Source organism: Egretta garzetta, unplaced genomic scaffold, assembly GCF_000687185.1.
Source record: "Egretta garzetta isolate BGI_Z169 unplaced genomic scaffold, ASM68718v1 scaffold64, whole genome shotgun sequence".
Lineage (NCBI taxonomy): Eukaryota > Metazoa > Chordata > Aves > Pelecaniformes > Ardeidae > Egretta > Egretta garzetta.
In genome coordinates this window covers 3,960,958-3,975,959 of record NW_009259596.1, presented here as the reverse complement: position 1 = coordinate 3,975,959, position 15,002 = coordinate 3,960,958, and the positions used below count along the sequence as shown (strand labels likewise).

The following is a 15,002-nucleotide window of genomic DNA, read 5'->3' as shown; positions in this document are numbered from 1 at the left end:
GTCAATGGGGGCACAACGTTGTTGCTGTTCAATGTGGCCCAAATGCAAGCAGAGAACAGAGACCTTGTTGATGTCGGACCTCAGCTCAAGTAAAATGTTGGAAAGCGAATACTGGATGTTCAGCTGGTTTCCTAACAGGATACATTGTGCTCTTTCTGCTTAAGAAATCAGCTACCTTTTCATAAAAGTAATTTAGTCTTAGAAATTATCTGGAAGGTGTTTTAGATCTATAGTAAGCCCAGAAAAAAAGTGAATTCCACTGGAGAAATAATCAGTTTAATATCCAAATGAATTGAATGTGCTTGTACTGCAGCGGCTGAAGAGAGTACTTACATTTGGGAGCCCTGATTACTCCATTGTCATAAATGGAACCTCTCCGCGAGTGAGAGTGTGAGTAGTTATTGCAATTCTGTAGGCTGGAACAGAATGATACAGCAAAACAGAAAATACAGTGTATTATGGATCAAATCTGTTTCTGGATGTCATGCAACGCGAAGGTAAATACGAATTACTGGTCTGAACCTGAACACCAAGCTAAGTTTAGTTCCCCCGATTTGGCGTTTGCTCTGCTGGTATCATCAATTTCCCAGCTTGTAGTACACTGCAGCCAGGTGTTCAAATTCACAGAAGGCCAAGAATTACTCCTTTATAGAATATAAAAAGTAAAACCTAGACGATGTAACTCATATTCAAAAGTAAATATGCTGTGTGACAGGTATAAAACTGCTGAACTAAATGGTGTTTCTCACTGGTTTTTTTTTTCAGAAGTACCTCAGATGCAGGGCAAAATACAAGGACATAAGCTACTGACCTCCTCTTAGCATCAGGACCAGAGATACTACCCTACGCTTCACCACCAATTAAGAGCAATTGAAAACCACCTCTCAGAAGAGCTGATCAACCCATGACATCAGTGGACATCTTTTATAAAACGTGTTTTATGTACTTCTGCTGAGATCCTTTTTCTACCTACCACATGGTTCTATATTACTTACTGGGCACTGATGGTAGCCTCCAGAAAGTGCTGCTTCAAATGGTCAACCTCATCCTTTAGCAAGAAGAAAAGCTGGATACTGGATAGCAACGAAGTCTTCAGAGAAAATGGTATACGAAGGAAAACGATTAGTTTCCTGCCATTGTTTCTTCCTGTTAACAGCCAAATTCTACTGGATACTCACCCTAATGCAAAGAACTCATGGCCAGGAATATGCCCACTCCATCCGACTGGATGGGGACATCATCTTGGGAGGACTGTTCCCTGTTCATGCAAAAGGGGATAGAGGGGTGCCTTGTGGGGAACTCAAGAAGGAGAAAGGGATCCACAGACTAGAGGCAATGCTGTATGCAATTGATCAGATTAACAAAGACCCTGATCTTCTTGCCAACATCACCTTAGGTGTCCGAATCCTTGATACATGTTCCAGGGACACTTATGCTTTGGAGCAATCCTTAACATTTGTGCAAGCGTTGATAGAAAAAGATGGTTCAGACGTGAAATGTGCTAATGGTGACCCACCTATTTTCACTAAGCCAGACAAGATATCAGGTGTGATAGGTGCTGCAGCAAGTTCTGTGTCCATTATGGTCGCAAATATTTTAAGACTTTTTAAGGTAAGGAACATTTTCTATTTTTCTTCTAAACTTCAAGCACAATGAAATAAGTGAGGTGATTGTGTTCTGTTAGCTTCAAAAGAGAAAGGACTTTTTTAGATTCAGAAACCTGAAGTGACTGGTTTGCCCTTTCAAAGCAAAGGAGAAAAAAAAAAGAGCAATGATTTCAGACCCTAATTTAAGGTGCCAAATGCCTCTTTTGAATTTCTGAGCAACCAGAGCACATTTTAATTCTTTAGGGATTTGTATCCTTATTTTTTTTACCACTCACATTTGCTCCGTATTGAGCGTTTATGCTCATCAAGACTAGGTTGAGACTGATTTCCCAAATTTCAAGGAGAATGAAATATAAGGTTTAAACACAAATCAATTTGCAGGAGGACCAGATAATCTCCCTAAATAGGAAGATATGCCAGTAATAATCTAGTGCTACTGATGTGCATGTCTAGCCAAATGAAGTGTACTGAAATATCTTTGATTTCATTGAAATCTTAGCCTCCTCCATGCTTTTTTCAAGGTGGTATTTTTTCCAGACTTTGTTTTCACCTTGTGAGAGATTACTGTTGGACAGTAGTTCTTTTGGCATTTCCTTCCATGTGCTTTATTAAGCTCTGGCATTACGAATAATGGAAAAGTAAACCTGCCGCTTTTAAACTTGCAAAGTTGGAAAGATGAACACATTCTAATCAATCAACTTAGCTGGGACAGATCAGGCAGCAGACATTTAATTTTTAATCCTGTGCAATGGCAAACAGATGATGTTAAATGGAGCACTTTTTTCTACACACCGAACAACGGTGACTTTTGTCTGAATCTATTACTGTCCTACCACCCACTGTTATTCCGACTTGTTACTTCCATTCAGTAATCTTGCCTTATGTCCTGCAAGTTCACGACCACTAAAGACCACTTAAAGACCATTTCTTTGATTTTGGTGGAGAAGATTCTGGTAATGTTAAATATTGCTGTTGTGTATTTTGAAAAGTATTGCACTTGTTTCCTAATTGTTGTAACTGAGGGATTGATTAGAAGTAAGGAAAAACTGGCCTTTTTTTTTTAGGTTTTTCAAATTGGCAAAGAGTGTTTCGGTCATTTAAAGAGAGATTTTTGTCTTTCCCTCTGGTTCTTCCACGAAGGGCATAATCATGCATTTACAGTTCAGTGGAGGAGCAAAGTGTCTGCTGGGTTGTGGTCAGGTGTTCATTACAACATCAAAACTGATCCCAGGCTGCGCTTACTGCACAGGTTTGAGAGAGGTGGACTTGTTCCAGCCATATGTTTTGCTCAAGAAAACCAAGTGCACAAAACTGAGCTAAGACTTAAAAATGTTCGGTATGGAGAGCACCTCTGGAGTCATGCCTGGTGGGGGAGGCCTGCCTTTCCTGGGAAGAATCATGCCTATTGCGGGAGGTGTCTATTTTTAACTTCACATCCTTTTTTTTTAAGTTGTGTTACTGTATTAAATAATGCGTAGTTCTGAAGTAATGATAGATGGAACGGTCACTTTAATACGCATCATAATGCAGGACCACGTAGACTATGGCTTACACCCAGTTTTGAGTTGAATACAGTGCCATAGACTGATTTAAGAAACTAAGCCTTGTAAGACATGCATTAACTGTGAATTAAGAGCAGCAAGAAGGAAAGAGGCCTATGAATTGTCTAAGATAGCAGCAATTTGTCTTCTGAAACCATGACAGCTACCTCCTGATTTCCATTATGCAATAAGATTGCAAATAACATTCTACTGCAGTCTTAATCAATAGAGGGTCATGTGATATCCCCTCTGGGGAAAGATCTTATTTACCCATTTAATTGATGTAACACAGCTGCTGGCAAAAGGAGGAGACATCTCTTTTAGTTTTAATTATAGATCCTGCACAAATATTCTTAATAATGTAAAAAATGACAAATTATACCCTTTAATGTCTGCTGTTGGACCTGCATCTGAAGTCTGGTTTTACACCTTCCTCTCAGAAGTAGATATGTTATCTCTGCATGAGTAAAGGCTTCTGGATAAGGCCCTCAGTTAGCAGCACTGTGGAAACCATTCACAATGGTTATAGTCAAGAAGATTAGGAAATTAAGGGTCATTTTCCAGAAATATAGAAGTATAATCCAGTTTGGGTTGTACTCAGACCACAGACGTGGGCTGAGATTCTCAGCTGATGCATCCCCACAGCTCTGCAGCTGAGGACCAGGACCTTGGTCCATGCTCATAAAGGCTCCAGGATGAAACTGCATTTACTGTGTCTTGGTATATGTCAAGACTGGGCACTCCGTTGGCGTAAATGCCTGTACTTTCATTGAAGTCAGTGATCACCACCATGCAAATGCTTGTTTCTATTATATCCAGGATGAGTGTGATTCATCCATATTTCTGTCTAACAGTTCTATTCAGCAAGTCGAACCTGTAATTTGAAGTTCAGTATTGCTTTAATATGTACTCTGAAGTTCCTAAATGTCAGGACTACATATTTTTTGAGAATATTGTTATCCAGTGGAATTTTAATCTGTGATGAAATTGTAAGAAGTGTATTATAGCACTCAATGTGAATACACAAACAAAGATAGCCCGAGAAATAGTATGCTCAGCAGCTTGGATTTTCATTGTGCTATTTCTCTTTTTCTTGCCATTTTTTTTTCTTTCTTTTATTGACTTTACAACATAAAACAATCAGGTCAGTAGTCCTATCTGATGATCTGGTGGATAGCATAAACTGATTGATAGTCATGGTATCCTTTTATCTAAGTGTTTTCATGATAGGAGGGGAAGGAAGGCACAGCAGAAAATGGCCTTGATCTATAGCCTTTCTCCTGGTCAAATGGCTCACCTTGAAATCTCCTCTGTCCTTTCTCCTTTTTTTAATTTCCAGAGGCACCACCTCTTAGCAGGTGATTTTTCTACCCTTAGTCAGTCCAAAACATTAAGGTCCAAATTTGGACAGCCTAAATTTTGCCTGTTGATGGTTTTAGACCTTTCAGAGGCACTTTACAGACAGGAAACACTTGTTCAAGGAATTAACTGTTTGAAAGTAGACCTGTTATTCCTTGATTATCATAAGGAGGTTACCCACTTAAACAGTTTTTTGTGGATCTCAGGACAGATTTTCCCCCACTTGAAGATGCTGGGTCATCATTTTAAGTCGTTTTTATCAGAGAATGTCAGGAGTGGGCTACTTCTCAAGGGAAATTGAGACAGAAGCCAAGGGGACAGCAAGGCAAAAAGGGCAGTCATCTCACAGCCTCACCTGAAGAAGCAGGTCTGTCCGTGTAACCAGGTTCAGCCAACAGTCCAGTGATTGTCAGACAAGTCCATAGTAGTGAGGCAGGTCCAAGGTCAGCCAGGAAGTGAGGTCAGCAAGGCAAGGCTGGGGTCAGCAAGGCAAGGTCAGCATCATCAGCAAGGCAAGGTCATGGTCAGCAAGGTACAAGGCCAGCAGCATATCTCAAGCAGGAGCCAAGGGCAAGGGCCAGAGCTGAAATGCAGCTGCTGAGCAAAGAAGGTAGGTGGAGGTCCTGATGAGGCTTCTCATTGCTCTTCCTCACGACTTAGCTGTTGTCCTAGGCTGATCAAGGGTCACCCATCTGCGCCATATTGGAGATGACTTTGAATACATGGAGCCAAATCCGGGGCTGGGGAAGGGAGGGAGGGTGTTGCAGAGCCTGTTGGTATATTCAGGGCCTTGACAGTTTTTTAGCATTTCCCATGGTAGGATCTATTGAGGGGCTGGTTGTCTCAGTTGGCCGTCTCTCACTAGCACAAAGGCAATCTATTGATTTGATCAGTCAAAAATCTTACTCTTACACCATTCTTTGGCTTTGTCTCACTGAAATTTTGGCTTTCTGTAGGGTGCTCAGGCTCAGCCAGGTGGAATCCTTTAGCTGCTTGTGTAAAGCTCCTAAGCATCTGGATGGTTCCTGGTCCCTCAAAATATGGCCTGGAGGAAAGAAGAGACTGTAACTTAGCTCACTTCATGTGTTATGTTCCCTGTATTCAAATCATCTACTTGTTTAATATCTGAGTAACTTATGTCAATGGTTAAAATCTGCTGGAAAAAGAGAGACATTTGTTTATGCTAATGTCCTCCCATCTAGAACCCTCACACTATTTCTGAACTCCTTGGTACACTCCATCTGTCACTTTCACACATCTTCTAGCCAATGTCACACTAGGAGCAGCCTAGGGATGATGGTTTGCATGTGAATTGGGATGGGTGGACAGTATTCTTGGTGAATTGTGATCTTAAGCTTTTATGAACATATTTAGGTACATGCGTATAAAGCCCAAATATTCATAAAGAGTATTATTCCTTTCCTTGACTTGCTTTGCATTGCCTTGTCTTGCCTTTTGCCTTCCTTTGCCTTCTGTTTTCTCCTCTTTTTCCAAGACTAAATGACTTATTTCTTCTTTTTGGTCAAATTCCCTTCTTGCTGCACCGCTGTAATCCATTTTAATAGCTGCTGTCTGGAGGGACTAATATTCACTTCCTGCACATTTGCCTTATACATTTCATACGCATTTACCTCTTCAGAAATACAAGTACAAATGACATTATGGAGTTACTCTTTCAACTTTATGTGCAACCATTCAAAATGTAAGGGATAGTTTCTTCCAGTAAATCTAGAAGTGAATATATTAGTTCCCTCGGCATTTTGTTTATTTGCTTTGGTTGTTTCCTTGTTTCCAGGTTGTTTCCTTCATTTTGGGTTTTAGCATATATCTTTGGCTGGTAGCCTTGTGCAGCTACCAGGGCTGTATCTGGATGATGCTTTTTTTAGGCTTGGTTGCAGGTCCTTTTATGTTTGGCCACCATTCAGTGCTCTTGCTGCCTTGTGTTCCAGACCTGCACAAAAGAGCAGACAGGCCCCCCAGAAACGAGGGAATTACCATTGTACAGAGGCTGACCTCACTGAACTTCATAAATACAGGGCTTTGTGTTTAATTGTGGCAATAGAGCGCATCTCATGATGCAAATAAAATGTAATAGCATTTTACCACATAATTTTGGAGAGCACATACATACTTCTGTGAGGCAACCTGAACCATGTACAGCTCCTGATCCTGACTCTATATCTATGGAGATCTTTGCACCTCATCAGCATCACTGACTTCAGAGGCTCTCGGGGGATGCAGGAATCACTGTTCCATGCCTGACAGCAGGGTCTGTCCAAAATGGAAGAGCTTTACCATATACTCTATAAGAAGTGAAGAACAGGCTCAATAATTTTACCCAAATATTGGCATTCATTAACAAAAAATGTGCTGTACCGATTAAAATATGTCAATTTTTTGTTCATTGTGTCACGCTACATTTGTCAATAAAATTTTCTGCTGCATAGCATTTGAAATTTGAAATAGGATGATTTTTTTTTTGGTGCTTAAAACATATGTGGAAAATCTTGTGTGAAGTGTGAAGAAAAATTGTTGTTAGTAGGGAGAAGACGACTGAAACATTTTGAAATCAGCTCTTAAGATGAACAGATTTGTTTTACTTTTGTTCTAGATAATATTTTCACTTTCTGAATCACTTTTAATTATAAAAGGAACCCATTGCCAATACATCCCATTTAATTTTACAGTGTTTTTTTGTAGCTTATTGCAAGCACATATCTGTTTAGTGCCTGAGCATCTTGTCTTGTTATTGGCTGGCAAATACCATTATAATCATTCAATTTTTTCTGTTTTTTTTTTTTTTTTCGTAATTCAGCTTCTTTTACATAGAAACAACATTCATATCTCTTTATATTTCCATGGTAGTAGATACTTGATTATGCAAAACCCCTTTTAATTCAACCATGATTTTTCTGTCACTACCAGGTTAAATGTGTTATGGTCAAGAGAGACAAACACCAGGTCAACACCAAGATAAAATTATAGGTACAACAGATTCTTTGCAAGTATCAATAATGAAACAGTTGGGAAATGTTTTAGTTGCAGCCGGAGGAAATAATAGGTTTTCAGATTCTGTGAAAACTGCTAGGACTGATTAGCATCAAATTTTATTTGTGCTAAGCTGCTTGAGGCAAGGGAGTAAAAAAGCAACTTGATGCATTCATTTAGTATTTTACAGTATATTAGTTCCTTAAATATTCCTCTAAAGATTTAATATTTTTAGTCTTCTCCCATTCCTGGATGGAGCTATAACAAGTGGTTAGAGCAAAGGAGCAATCTGGTTTTCTGTATTATTTTTCATGTTTGCTACAAGGCTTGAGAAGCATCTCTTGACCTTTTTGTGCTTCTCTTTTGTCATTTTGATTTGCTTGTATTTAACCATTTCACAGGAACAATTGGACGCTTGATTAATGTGTGTTAAATGGTTTGAGATGTTTCCCCTGGTTTTGTAGGCAAGCTGAAGTTGTCTGAAATGTTGAGGTTTCGATGTCATTCCATAACCACAGTATGTAAGCACCTTACAAAGAGACCGTAGCTGTTAAAGACCAACAGTCTGATTTTCTTTCTACTTCCCTGAGGGCAGCTGGGACTATATATATACATCTTTCCCTCACACGAAGGAAAGTGCATATGCGGAGAGAATCATTTCACCCTTTCATGGCTGAAGTTTTGCTGAGTTCCTACCACTGTATTAGCGTTGTTTGTATGTGACCGAGGCCCCCGAGTTATTTGTTAAATAGTACCTGTATTAATATAGATATCAGTTGTAATTTTACAAATGAGAAGACCGAAAGGCTGAGAGGAGTCTAGCAGTTCAACAAGAGCTCACTTACGCTCAGAAACACAAACTCTGCGGTGGGCTTTTTAAAAGATCATGTGTTAATAGGAGGCATTTTTATACATCTCTGCTAGTAAACAAAATGTAGCTGGCATAGTGCTCTGGCACCGAGGCCAGCTGACACAGATAGTCCATATCCATATTCTAAACTCCTTTATTCCCCCAAATCATGGGGCTGCATGGAAAGTACTGGGAGGGAATGATTCTTGACCCATGCTGACTTCTGAAACCTGTCTGGGAATTGGGAGACTTGGCTGGCACAGATCACGGCTTAGCTATGGACCGTCCTGACAGTCTAGTGGTGGAGGCAGCTGAGCTGGTGCCAAGGGATGAGCTCTGAAATGATGTGATGTACCAGCGTAGACATTGCTGCTGATTCCTCAGGACAGAGCTGCTCCACTCCTACACCACACGTAAGGGAAGCCAAGACACTGCAAGGATCATTGATGCTGTTTCGGTATTTTACTACAGCCATGTTAGCTTTATTAGCCATGATAAGAACTAAATTAAGACTTTTTTTTTTCTCTGGTGGGTAATTGTTTCAGTACAGTGACAGCTGTGCAATATGAATAGTCCTGCATCCTGACTGTCATCAGAAACCAGGCACTATTGTGTGTTAGAGCCAACTGGTAGATTTTGTGGGTTTGCGTATTTCCATCCTCGTTATTTTCCCTAAAGCACATTGTGCTTTTAGGATTGAACTGGTTTACAGTGCTTATTATATATTCTTGTGTTTGCTAGCATTTATCACAGAAAAATAGTCATCCAAACAAAAGTCTTACTGAAGGACACTAATTCCACATGAATGAATTAAATTGCCAGGAGCAAAATGCTCCTGTGGGCTGGGATCTACATATGCTCCCAGATCAGAAAAGCAAGATATTACGTCCCCTATCCTTCTGACAGGACAATTAAGCATTTAAGCGAGGCCTTAAATTAGGAGGCTGTTTGCCCTTGGCTGCCTGTGTCCTCAATAGAGAGACTAAAATGCTTTCAGAGGGGGACGAGATCAAGTCTATGGGTGTGGATTCATCTTTCATGTTTACAGAAAGAGGATGGGTTGGTCCATGCTTGCACTTTCACCAGAGAGAACCTCTTCTCACTGGATGGCTTTGGAAGCCTTGCATGGAGGTGACAGGTGGCTCTGGACACACTTAGGAGAAGATTTTTAAATGTCTGCAAGGGTGGTACCAGTTTCTTAATTCCTTCCTCACTTTCCCATTGGAGGTATCTTATTAACCTCCTTTTATCTTCCATTTCTCTGCCCCCACTCTATTTCTCTCTCTTTTTGTCTTAAGAAAAGCTAGTTTTTTGCCACTGCCCCCATTATTTTTCAAGTGAGTATTTCATTCCATAGTTCCCAAACAAAATTTTTTTCTGACATGCTGAATAAACGAGGCTCTGACTGTGGATCAGTTTCTGTGGGTCATGAGGATGAGCGAGTGAATCAGCAGGAGGAAGAGCCGGAGTTCGGGTGACTTATGAGTGTGACCTACGTACGGGGATAACAGAAAATAAGGGAAATGCTTGTTGAGAGATTGAGCCCTAAAGGGACAAGGGTCTCTCCTTTTTACCTCACTCTAAGATTTCTTATACCTGGCTCTAACTCTTCTCTGAAACAAATGATTTCTGATAGCAATGCTGAGATACGCCATGGTACTGCGAGAGCTCTCTTCCTATTGTATTTCTTTTATAGCTTGGGACTGTGGAACAGGAGCAAAAGTGATTTCTCTGAGCTGGAATACTTCAGATTTTGAGTTTTGGCTTATGTTCTTTCATAGGAGGTGCCTGCAGCATTTAGTTGCATAATAGCAGTATTTGTAGAGGTGGAATCAGGATCTTTATGCCTTCTTCTCCGATACATTTATGCACATAGTTCTTCTGTAAACTTAAAAGTAGCAAAAGGACGATATCCCATTTTGGGTCTCATTCTACAAAAAGCTCCTAACAGCTTCCATTAGCTTTTTACTTTGATAGTGGCTCTGTCACATTAAAAATGCTATTACAATCTTCTTCCAGGCTGGGTAAAATTTTGTCAAGCAACTCTATTGCATTATCATTGTCCTGCTCCCCCATAGTGAGTGTTAACTCTTATTCAGATAAATTTTCGTTGGTGTAAAGTCCTTTGAAATGCTGAGGTCTTAGTGAAAAGTTATCACCATAGTTATATTTAGGTTATTCTTTAGAGAAGCATTTCAAAGAGTCTGTGGATCCTGCAATAGTTCTTCTGGTCTGACACTTCCAAAACAAAGCCCACGAAAGAGCTGAAAAAAGGGCTGGCTTTCTTACTATTCTTATTTCTTCTTTTGGTGCCTTGAGTGTGCTTTGGTTTTATCAATAATGCCGAAACACAGAAAATCCCTTTCCAGAAGAGATGACTTCTTTGAGGGCTGTCACCTAGACAAGGACTCACCGCTCTAGAAGGCATGCCATGTGAACACAGATGGACTCACAGGAGGTCTCAAGACTTGCCTGTTCAGATGATATGCTAAAGGATTATAAAGTGAAGTGGAGCATGGGCTAAAAGGTTGAGAAGCACTGCTATAGAGGACAATACATTCTGGCTATAAGGGAAAGGAGGGCAGTAGGTGTGCTTTTGCACATGCGCATTCGCTGCGTTATTACATTTACATAAATTCATTGCCTGTGGACTACACAGTCTGAACAACCTTTCATGAGAGTGCTGTGGGAGAAGAGAATGTATCTTGGTAATCTGAGACAAGGAACTAATTTATCATTAGGAGCAGCATAAAAAATCCTGGAGATTCAGCCTGTGCTCATTGCTATGGTGTCTGGGACAAACAAAACCATGTCCTGCAGAAAGAGACCGACGGGCTGGTATCATACACTGAATGGAAAGTGCGAAGGCCTGGGAATCCCAAGACTGCAGAAGGCACAATGTGGTTTATGATTCGGATATCTGGCTGCTGCCGAGTTCAGGAGCAGCAGACAAGTAGCATAAGTGGCTACATTCTTTGGTAGCCAGCTGGATACGACCTGCTCATTGAATTCTGTTTACTCACAAGGGAAATGGACTCTGATTTTTGTGTCCCTTAGTCTCATTTAAATGAGGAAGAATCCCTGGGAAAGCAAGGAATTCCAGGGAAGCCAGAGAATTATACCACTGTAAAACTGGATTTATCCAGACATAAATAATCTCCTGTGTCCATGCAAAATTGCATCCTGTGGATATTACCCTCAGCAGGCTTTCTATTCCAGTATGGGAGTTCAACAGGTGTGTAGCAAAATTGGATGTGGGTCCTCAATTATTGCTTCATGGTGTTTCCAGGTATGATCATGGTGATGCTCTTTTGGTCTCAGTTTGCAAAGAGATATGGATATGTCCAGCTGGGAGAGAGGTGGTTTGTTTCTATGGGACAGCACTGATTTTGGGGGTGCTGGCAAACTGATCACCGCAGGTATGCACCTGCAGAGTGGCTTTTATAATATGGACTAGCTACAAAATGACACTCCAAATTCTACTGATGAAGAGGGGTTAGTAGGGCACAGACATGTATAGCTAGCTTATTGTTTCAGGAAAGAAAATACAGGTTGGCTATTAGAAAAAAATATTGCCAAGAAGAAAGCCTATTGTACATTGTATAAAGGTTAGTTCATTTGTTCAGGATAGGAGAAATGCCAAATTTCCTATTTCCTAGCTTTCTGAAAATCAGATTGGATAGATGCATAAAAAAATATATATTTTTCTATCAGTGGGAAAATTATCTAGGTAAAGTAGCCAGTGTTTTCCACTCCTGACTTTGGTGGTTCTCTTTGCGATCCCTTGCATAACAAAGCACAGGATTTAAAAGTTACCAGCTGCTATATTTACTTTCCAAAGTGTAAAGAAAATATATATTGTCCTGAGGATTAAAGGGCTCATTCTCTTTGTGCTCAGTTCAGGCAGAACAGAAGTGTTTGTAATGAAAGTAGAAGCTATTAGAAAGCATGAAACATGAGAGGAAAAAACCTGTGTCTATGGCTTCTTTGTTGGACAGGATTTGATGATGCCCTTTGAAAGTTTAAGTGTAAACATTTATATTATTAACCAGCATTTCTTTTTTGTGCATGTTACAAACAATTCTGCTTGCAAAACCTAAATGCAGTCAGAGCTGTTGTTTCAGCCCACTGGGAACTGTTTTGCCAAATACCTTCTGAACAGCAAAAAACTCATGATCTGTGAGCTAGTTCACATCTCCAGTACCAACTGAACAGCATTTTGGAAGCTGGAGATGTAAGGTATTTGAGACAAGATGTACTGAAGAGAAAGAATAATATCTGTAGGGCTAGTATCAGGGCCTGGAATATGAAGGGAGGGCAGCTGTGCTGTATATGGGAGCGTGAAAAGCTTGCAGTCTGAACAGATGCTGAGAGTGTCCTGTGACTCAAGGTATGATTTCCTGCCGTTCCTGCCAAGTTTCAAAGCTTGTGTTTTTCTTTTTTTCCTCTCCTTATTTCTATTTTTACACTGAATAGCAAAGGACTTGTGCTTCAGGAATGAAGAGTCACCGTTCGAGTTATACTTATGTTATTGCCTTTTTTGCATAAATAATGTTTGGTTCTGGCATGCAGAAGAGAATGAGAGTAAAGATGTAAAAAGCTGATGCAAACGCAGGGTATTTTTGGGATGGGTCACGTAATCACTCAGCTCAATGGCAAGCTGCAAAGCTCTGTCTGGGTGTGACAGACTGCCCTCGCTGTGCGGTACTGCCCGTTGAAGCCTTACGTCCTTCATCTTGCTTCACCACAGATTTTCTCTGTGACCTTGGGCAAGTCACGCAGAACCAAATCCTCAGCCCGATGGCTGATGCCCGTGGAGCTCGGTGCCCGAGTGGCTCTGGAGGACTCAAGTCCAGGGTCCCCTGCCCCTGCTTCCCTGGTGTAGAGCGTGGGTTACACCACTTTTGTGCCCGAAGGGATTTGTGAATATAAAGGCTCCTCAGTAATCAGATATAAGAGTGAGGGGTGGGGACATATAAGTACCTCAGCTAGTTCTTAACGAGGGATTCCTTGTATCCTCTTACCTAGCTCCCTCCCCTGGGTTTTGCTATGAAAGGGGATTATGCAACTCACTGTATGATTTAAATATGCAAGTCATCAGTTTCTGGAGCAAGTGGTGAAACCTGCCTGACCTGCAATCAGAGGCTTTACATCCCCCTTAGGAAACCATGACCGTCAAAGAGAGCCCCAGAGTCAGGAAAAAATATTTGGATTATTGCCCAGTTAAATTAAAATAGTAAAAACTCATCTCTGCAATCTATATTAGAGTGATTGGAAAAAAAATGAGTATCTGCCATTATTACGACAAAACATGAAATTAAGTACTGTAGGATAAAAGAAAATTGAGACAGGTGTGTGCAAATGTATGTTCTATTCAGCTGGGTGGATTTTTTTGTCCTTAAATGTTTGAGAAGACTGACAGTCAAATCAGTTTTGTAAATGATTTGCTAGCTGACGATTATTCCAGTTTATTTCTTGGTGTCTCAGGCACCATTTTTTTTTTTTTTTTTGCTTCATTTTTCATGCTGATTTCATTAAAAGTTTGTTTGCTTATCTCCTTCTTGAGTAAGGATCCTTATGAATAGTGCAACTTCTGGCAGCTGTGTGGCAATAACGGCCTCATCTACTTACCAGGAGTGGATCAGGAGCTAAGAGGGCCTTCCACACCTTTTAGAAAAGGTGATTCCTATTTTTAAATTTTCTCCTTTTCAGTTGTTTTTAATATACCCAAAGCGTGAATGCAATATTGTGAGCAAGGCTGTGCAAATAATTAGTCAGTTTGACAGCTGAACTGAAAATAAACATTCATTTTAATCTGAACCAAAATGATCATGTTGAATTGGGATTTGGGGGCTTCTTTATTTGTTTGGGGTTCTTTATTTTATTTTATTGAGGGAAGCTCTCCAAAATGTTTTGTTTTGCATTAAATGCTAACTTATTTGCCACGCAAAACAAAATATTTTATTTCTATTTTGGAAAGTTTATAATTTAAAAAAAAAGCAACAGGTTTGAAACACCAATCTTGGGTACCATTCATCAAGTGGTGGTGCCCCTCTTCTTACCACAGCGTGTTTACTCCTGATTTACATAAGGCAAATTCTTCTTTTTGGATTCAGAGCAGGGAATCAAATACAGTTTAGGAAGCGGGATGGCTCAACTCCAGTCCCCACAACAGATAAAACTGCTTTATAGTAAAATTAAGAGTTCTGGTCACACAGGGTGAGAGCCCCACAGATGCAGGGATGCTGGGGCACTCTGTATAATTTATCTTCCCTGAACTTCCACCCCATGACTTTTCTTTCTGCCAGAACAGGTCTTATCTCACCAGTCCCCCGTGTGCAGGACTTTCCCCGGAGAGCTCTAATCTCAGGACTCGTTGTCGAAGCCGGCCTGTAATTGTGCATCTGCTTCTTTGAAATCTCCTTCCCGCTCTTCTCCCTCCGAACAGCTGTACGCAAGTTAACGCTCCTGTTGCCAGATGCTGTCTATTCACTGCTGATAAGCTTTCACAATGGGAACATTTTATTTCATCTACACTAAAATTCATTAAATATTCATTAGAGCAATGATTTGAACTTACCTATCGCTGTTCCTTGCTGAATACTGGACTATACAGTGAATTACTCTCAGGCGGGTCCAATGGAAGCTTAATTGTTT

At 40.4% G+C, this 15,002-nt stretch overlaps 1 protein-coding gene across 1 annotated transcript in view; it reads left to right on the top strand.

Annotated features, from left to right (window-relative positions):
* The first annotated feature begins 1,101 nt into the window (after positions 1 to 1,101).
* The window catches only part of GRM8 (glutamate metabotropic receptor 8), a 346,306-nt gene continuing 332,405 nt past the window's right edge, over positions 1,102 to 15,002 (top strand). Inside the window, exon 1 of the mRNA XM_035893702.1 lies at positions 1,102 to 1,611. Within this exon, the coding sequence (XP_035749595.1) occupies positions 1,102 to 1,611 (510 nt within the window). The remainder of the gene's footprint in view (positions 1,612 to 15,002) is intronic.